This window comes from Mustela nigripes, chromosome 10 (genome assembly GCF_022355385.1).
Source record: "Mustela nigripes isolate SB6536 chromosome 10, MUSNIG.SB6536, whole genome shotgun sequence".
Taxonomy (NCBI): domain Eukaryota; kingdom Metazoa; phylum Chordata; class Mammalia; order Carnivora; family Mustelidae; genus Mustela; species Mustela nigripes.
Window position 1 is genome coordinate 34147707 of NC_081566.1, and position 7504 is coordinate 34155210.

Consider the following 7504-nt stretch of genomic DNA (forward strand, 5'->3'; position numbering starts at 1 on the left):
TCTCAGAAAGTGAGAGAGCACAAGCAGGCAGAGTAGCAGAGGGAGAAAGAGATGCAGGCTCCCCACTGAGCAGGGAGCCTGATGTGGGGCTCAATCTCAGGACTTTGGGATCATGACCCTAGCCAAAGGCAGTTGCTTAACCAACTGAGCCACCTAGGCACCCCAACAGTGTGTCTCTTGCAGAGAGCCTGAGATCTAGAGACAGCCTAACTCCTTGCCCTTGGCCTGCTGCCCCCTTGTTGTGTGACTTGTAGCAGGCCCTTCACTCTAGTCGCTAAATGAAAACAAGGTTTTGCCTCCAATGTCAAACTCACACCCTAATAAAGTGGGAGAGAGAGAGAGCGAGAGCATGAGAATTGATTCTAAAATCTCAGCACTGAAAACCCTTAAGGCTCATTTAGAAAAATACCTGTCCCTCTCCTCCCCACTCCAGTGCTTAACATGCTTCTTTAACATGTTAAAAGTTTGAGGTTGCTACCAGGAAAGGTTAGATGGCTTTATTGTTGTCCGTATTATTTTTGCAAAGTACCATGTGTGAACAGATGTGGCTAGGGGCTCACAAATCTGATTCTCATGAGCAAAATGGCAAAGGCTGTGGCTTCCTCCTGCCCACTCTCCCATGATATCTGCCCACAGCCTCTCTGGGGGGAGGATGTTTATTTCAAGCTTCCGGAGAAGCATTGTGCTTTGTTCAGGATCCACCTGCTCCTCTCCGGCCCCGACACAATTCACTGATGCCGCTGGACTCCAAAGTGGGAGGCTGGCCGCTGTTATTCCCTTGAATTCAGTCCAAGAAACTAAGCGAAGGGTGTAGGGACCCTGTGTGGAGGCCAAACCAGTTGGGACCTTAAGTTGAACAACAATTCAGTGAGTTCTTTTGTTTGTTTGGTGCTATGCTTAGGGCAACCTGGGTTCAAAATGATGGAATTATGTAATGTACACCCACTCCCCCAGCTAAGGAGCCTTACAGTCTAGCCAGAATGAAATAACTCTGACTGTAAGGCAGAATATAATCAAACCTCGATGTGTGGATTCTGGGGGATAGGGTGTGCGTAGTGTTGCTGTTATTGAATAGTAATCGTACTATGCGGTTTGTCCAGTGTCCCCTTAAGTTCTACACACTTTGTGCGCTGCTCTTCCTACAACATCTCCTTGGTCACAACTCAGTCTTCAGCTGAGGAAACTCACACTCAGACTAGCTGCATGACTTGCAAAGAACCTAGTCAACAGCAGAGGCAAGGTTGATGCCCAGTCTACGCAAGATAGGACCACTTCATGGAGGAGGTGGGAGTCTTGAAAGATGGAGAATCCGAAGGAGAAGGTGGTGTCCTTCCATCTTCTCATAGCCAAGGTTGTGAAGGTCACAGGCTCTCACACACTTGGGCTTCCCTTGTGGTACCCCGCACCCCCGCGCCATCTGAAGGCCTGTCCCTACCAGCTTTTCCAGCACAGTTTCCCCATTCTCCAAGGCTTACTTTGTCACATTTCTGCTAACCCCAGACCTGATGTGTGCTCACCCTCCTCTGAATGTCCAAGCACTTTACGGTCCCTTTGTTGTGGTGCCTACCATGGAACTAGCTCTGCCACCTGTCTCTTTGTGCCTCAGTTTCTTCATCTGTCAAATGGGGAGGATGATAACACCCATCGCAGAGGGTTATGCAAAGCCTAAGTGAGTCAGTACATGTAAAGCACTCAGAGCAGCGCTGGAGACGTAGTAAGCGTCATGTATGTTCACAGCCAGGCACGCAGACTGAGAGCCCTGACCCTGGGGCGTTCATAGCTGCCCTCCCCCCCCCCACCACCACCACCCCACCACGCACTGGATATATGTGCAGAGATTTTCCCACAGCCTCTTACAATTCGGCTTCCCACGTGTCAGAAGAGGTGACTATGGTTGAGGTGCAGCTTCTTAAGATTCTGTGGTTTGAGGAAGTTTGTGCCATTTTGTGTGGCTTTGTCTAGATTGTGCAGGAGCCCTTGTCCCTCTGCCTCTCAGGCAGGAGACGTACCTCAGCCAGAGACTCCAGAAGCCCAGAGTCACCCAGGGCAGGACTTCTGTCCTCCTCATCCAGAAGGCATGGTTGTGTGTGTGTGTGTGTGGGGGGGTGCTCACAGGGGAGCAACAGAAGGCTCCCCGAAGAGAAAGGGGCCTAGAGAAGAAGGAGACCAACCGCGCGTCCAGACTGCCCACGGCAAATGCTCTTTGTAAGAACCAGATTTTTCCAGAAACAGGGCCTTTATCCAAGTACTTCCTGAAAGACCTTTGCCTCAGGGGTGAAACAGTAGTGGCTCGAGAACTCATTTTTCTGTGACCTTGGCTCTTGAGGGCCTCCTGAGGCTCCCTCTGGACTCCTGTCTCTCGGACGTGGAGGTGAGCTGGCGCCGCTCTTCGGGCCTCCTCCTCCGAGCCCAGGGAGCTGCTCTTCGACTCCCTTAATTCCAGCTGAGGGAAGAAAGCTGGGGCCTCGATCCAGTCCCGACTTTGCCTTGTGCAGGAGCAAAGGAGCCTGGCTTTCCTGCAGTAGGAAAATACCCAGGCCGCCTTCCAAGCCGGGAGCGCCCCAAGGAGCGGCGCGGCCCCACAAACAGGAAGCGCGCCCCCCGGCGGAGGCTCGGCGCGGACGCGTCTCACACGCGCGGGCAGTTTTCCCCGAACAGGAAAGCTGGCGGAGCTGCTCAGGCATTTCCTCCTCGCCATCTGCCGTCCGGACGGAGCAGAGAGTCTTGGTTTCGGTTCCTTTCCTGGGCGGGGCGGGGTGGGGGGCGCCCTGACCGAGGCTGCTGGAACACCCCCCCCCCCCCCCCCCGCGGCCCGGGACGAGCGGGGACAGGGAATTGGAAGGGCACAGCCGCTGTTTGCGATTCATCCCGGGCCGGGGACTCGGCTGCCCAAGAACACGTGAGGGTGTGTCCGCAGGGGGCTGGGTTCCGGGGTCCGAGAGTCAAACCCGCGACCCGGGGAAACCTGTGACCCTCAGGGACAGCTAGGCTCCAGGCCGCTAATGAGGAAAAGGGGGTGTTGGGAAAATTCCGCTTCAGTCTGACTCAGGCTCTGGGCGAGCCCCCTGGGGGGAGGAGGGAAGGGCCCGCGGATGCCACGGACTCTCTAGCCAGAGATTTGTACTCTGTTCCTCACTTCCCTGGGGTTTTCCTCCAACATTCCGGGCTGTTGTAACCTTGAAACAAAGGATTTTGCTCTTTGTCAGTTACACCCTGTTCCTATTTTCTGGTCTTGGCAATTTCTTCTGAATTTAATTGGAAATACTATATGTGTGCAGGGACGGTCCTTAATAATGTTCCATGAACTCGTCCCCGGCCCCCTTACAGTGCCACCTACGATTCTGAATCATAGATGTTTTGGTACTGCGAAATTCTGGAGCTTTTTATTTATTTATTTTTTTTCTGATTAGATTTTTTCCACGTATACAGTTCACAGGATTTTTTTCCCCCCTCTAGTTATAATTGTAGGGGGAAGGAAAGGGGCCTTCCTATTTAGAGAGTAACAGTGTGACTTGAATCAGGATTGTTGCCTGACACTCCGGATGCAGTTCAGGGTACGTGGGTAACCTCACCTTCTGCTCGCCATTTCTCTCTGTCTTCCCAGGAGGATTTTAAGAAGGACAATGAAGAGAAACTGACCCAAGTGCTATGTGAGGAGGAGCAGGCTGAGGCTGGGGCCGGGGTGTGCTCCCTGCTCCTGGCCCAGTCTGAGGTGAGCCCTCACTGCCTGCTGCTGGTCTTGGCCAACAGAACAGGTAAGGGGTGCCTCTGCCTTGGGGCCTGGGGGGGGGGGGGGTGGGGCTGAAGTTCGAGGTTCCTGAACAGAAATCTAGTATTTGAGCTTAAAGAGCACAGGTGCTAGGGAGGGGAGCTAACTATGGGAGAGGCTCTCCTAGGATGGACTATCCTGGCCATCAGACCGTCATCTAGAACATTCCAGGAGGACACAGCCCTTCCAGCTTCTAGATTCAGCAGCCCCTGTTTCTAATTCTAGAACGTTCCAGTAAGTTCCAGCTTCTGCAGAAGCACCAGACTGACCTGGAAAAGGTAAATTCTCTAAGATGATGGACATTCTCAGAGGGAGAACTGGGTCAGGGGAATTCACTCGAGTAGGGGAGAAAGCAATTCCTTTTTCTAGACCCGTCTCTCCTATCTCTCCTTCCCTGACAATCTTTACCTTTCTGTGCCTGAACCAAAATTTTATGGTGCAGCTTGATCAAGAGATGTCAGTCTTAAATCCTGTTTAGAAAAATCCCTGAGGTCAAAGTCTTGTGTTTCTCTACTCTTTGGTCTAGCGTGGGCTCCAGAACTCACATCCCACACGGGACGGTCTGTCTTTTCTGTATCTTGCCTTCCAGCTGGGGATCCGTGGCTTCACCGAACAAGATGTTGGGAGCCACCAGAGCTATTCCCGCAAGACCCTGATTGCACTGGTCACCTCAGGGATCCTGCTGGCTATCTTGGGAACCACTGGCTATTTCCTGATGAACCGCCGTAGCTGGAGCCCCACAGGAGAAAGGCTGGTCAGTTTGGGGGTCCAGGGTGAAGAAAATGAGGAAGATAGTGGCCTTCTGGGGCAGTCCACAAATGTCATGAAGTGGGGGGAGGAGAAATCTCAGAAAAGGTATTTCTGTGCCCTCACACATGGATGTGCATTCACGCACATTACCGTGTCAGTGGATGAGGCTGAGTGATGTGGAACAGATTAGGGAGGGGGCCCTAGGGAGGTCAGCCCACCTGCTCACTGGGGCAGTGGAAGGCTCCTCTCACCTGTTTCTGATTTTGCCTGGCATAGTTTAGCTGGGTATGACCAGAACAGGCTGCTAAATCAGCCACACTTATTTGCATGCATATTAAGTGCCCATGGGTCCCATCCAGCTCACAAGAAGGGGACACAGAGTAGGAAAATCTACTCTTGAAGTGTTCTGGATGAGGAAGACAAGGCTGGGGTTTGACTCTTGGCCTCAGCCTGCTCCCTACTCTGGGGAGGTTATCCCGTCCTGGGGACTGCCTGGTTGCTGGCGGGAGCTGGTGATTGAGTCGTGGTGGCACGGTGTGGTGCCTCTCCTCTGTCCTTTCTCCTCTAGGAGCTGGAACCCTGACTGCTCTTCAGGAAGGAAGGAGTCTGCACACGCAGCTGCAACCCCCCTCTGTCCATCCCCTACCTTCATCCCCACCTCACTCCCCTGCTTACCAGATAATGCTCCTTTATTTATACACTGTCTAGGGCGAAGACCCTTATTACACGGAGAACGGTGGAGGCCAGGGCTATAGCTCAGGCCCTGGGTCCTCCCCTGAGGCTCAGGGAAAGGCCAGTGTGAACCGAGGGGCTCAGGAGAACGGGACCGGCCAGGCCACATCCAGAAACGGCCATTCAGCAAGACAACACGTGGTGGCGGACACGGAATTGTGACTCGGCTGGGTGGGGCGAGGCTGAGCAGGGTCTGGGGAAGGAGCCCCTCCCTGCACCTGCAACAGGCTGCCTCCATGCTGGAGCTACCATCCCTTACATTCTACCCTTTCCTGCCGCACGCACCCTCGGAGGCCGTTCCTGGGGCCCCCGCACTGTACCAGGCCTAGGGGTTCTTTCCCCCTGGGGGACCGGGAGGTGACCCCTGTCTTTTCCACATTCTGCTCGCTAAGCCGAGAATCTGGTCTACTTTGAGCAAAGGTGTGAGGGGGAAATTCCAAAGTGCAGAGAAGCTCCCAGCGGTGCGGGGAGCAGGGGACGATCTTGCATTGTTCACACATGAGCTTCCCTCACCCTCCTCTCTGCCTTATTGAAAGAACCCCCAGGGGAAGCATGGGCTTTTCTGGGCTCCAGTTTCCTCCCAGGAGGCTTTGCCTTTTCCTGTTTCTTCCTCATGTCTGTCTTCTCCCATTTAGGGAAACCAGAGCAACCCAGTGTACCCAGTCCTTTGTAATGATATAACCAGCAAGACTTGTTGTCTTAAACTATCTCCCTTATGCCCGCGCCAAGTCACTGTGGATTCAAGCACTGGCTTCCCTCCTGCTCTCCAGGCTCCCCTGAGCTCCACACCTTCTACTCCCACATCCACGTACAGAAGCCTGCCCTGTTTTCCAGCTGAGCCTGGAAGGAAGCTCCAAGTTTTGAACAATTTCTTGTGTCTGTTTGGGGAGACAGAGTAGGGGTGCATGGACACATGCATTCCTACCTTTGGGGACAAATGAGGGAGAGGGAATGGCTCAGTCCTTGTCTCTCGGGCTCACAGAGTCTCATCCTGGGCCTCGGTTTCCCCCTGTGGGTCCGAGTGGACGGGAACACGGGACCAGATCTTTGAGCCAAGCCTCTTGACCTGTGCATCTCTGAGGAAGCCCCTTGCTTGGAGGCTGGGTCCTGGCCTTATCCTCTGATCTGGATGACTTCCTCCTTCCTCCGCCTGACTCCTGGGCTGAGCTGTGGACTCAGTCTCCCAGCAGAATCCTTTCTGTCTCTGCTTCCCCCACCCCAGACCCTCACTGCTCTGCACCCCCATGTAGTTAGGTCCCCTTGGCAACTCCAGAGGATCTTCGTCACAAGCCGCCACCTCTGTAGGTGGCCTGGGTTTTTATTTGCATTTTTGATTTTTTTCCAGAGGGGTGAGCAGGGATCCTGGTTTCAATGACGGTTGGAAATAGAGCTTTCCAGAGATAGGAAGATTGGGTGGATTTTATTTCGGAATACAAAATGGTGTGTGTAAATACTGTAATTAAAGTGATACTGAGACACATCTGTTCTGTGTAGCTGTCCCAGCCAGCTGTGTCTGAATGCCACGGAGGTGTCTCAGTAAGACCAGGCTGGACTTTGCTATGATATGGAGCAAGGAGGGTGGGTAAGCTAGGAAAGAGGTGGGCCCATCTCGGAGGACACAGGCAAAAGCCAGCGTGCTGTTCTTTGACCAAGTCTCCCTCCACGCGGGGTGCTGGAGAAGGCTCACGGAAAGGCAAGATGTTTCTAGTCCTAGAAAGAAAGACCAGACCAGAGTGCAGCAGAGGCCCTCAGGATGGAGGGGGGTGTGCGGAGGCACAGGACCTGGGGCCTCTGTGAGCACGTCTCAGAGAAGTGGCACACTTTGGTCCCTGTATGCAAATAATGCATGTGCAAGAGAAGGAGCCCCATGCCCGTGGATTACCCCACCCTCTCTACCCGGAGCTGGGAGCAGAGCAGGGGAAGCTGGTGTGGGCAGCTTCTGCTCTAGAGACCTGGGGGCCAACTCCAAGAGGGAGTGGCTTCTGCCTTCAGCACTAAGATACCAGACTCACTGCAAACACATCTGCAAGGGCAGCCCCCAGAGGACCCCTGCCCCCATAGGAAGTGGGGGAGGGAGCCCTGCCAGACACTGCACAGTAGCTTCAGGAAACACTCCCAAGTGTGTCAACAGTGGCAGAGGCAGTTGGGGCCAAACAAAGGATCCTTCCATTCTTATCTGGCCAAAGCCAGACCTTTCCCTTTAGCGCTCCCCCACCCCAACTTCCCCCCCAGATGTTCTCCAACCGCTCTCAC

The 7504-nt window shown here is 53.9% G+C and overlaps 1 protein-coding gene across 2 annotated transcripts in view; it reads left to right on the forward strand.

The window, feature by feature from the left end:
* CD34 (CD34 molecule) overlaps positions 1–6731 on the forward strand; it is a 24510-nt gene extending 17779 nt beyond the window's left edge. The window contains exons 5-8 of one of the 2 annotated variants that reach the window (XM_059412987.1): positions 3605–3755; positions 3995–4047; positions 4359–4523; positions 5088–5322. In XM_059412987.1, coding sequence (XP_059268970.1) covers positions 3605–3755; positions 3995–4047; positions 4359–4523; positions 5088–5102 — 384 coding nt within the window. In that variant the 3' untranslated portion in view covers positions 5103–5322. Of the gene's footprint in view, positions 1–3604; positions 3756–3994; positions 4048–4358; positions 4524–5087 lie in introns of both variants that reach the window. The other variant, XM_059412986.1, reaches the window with a different exon arrangement.
* Positions 6732–7504: the final 773 nt, after the last annotated feature.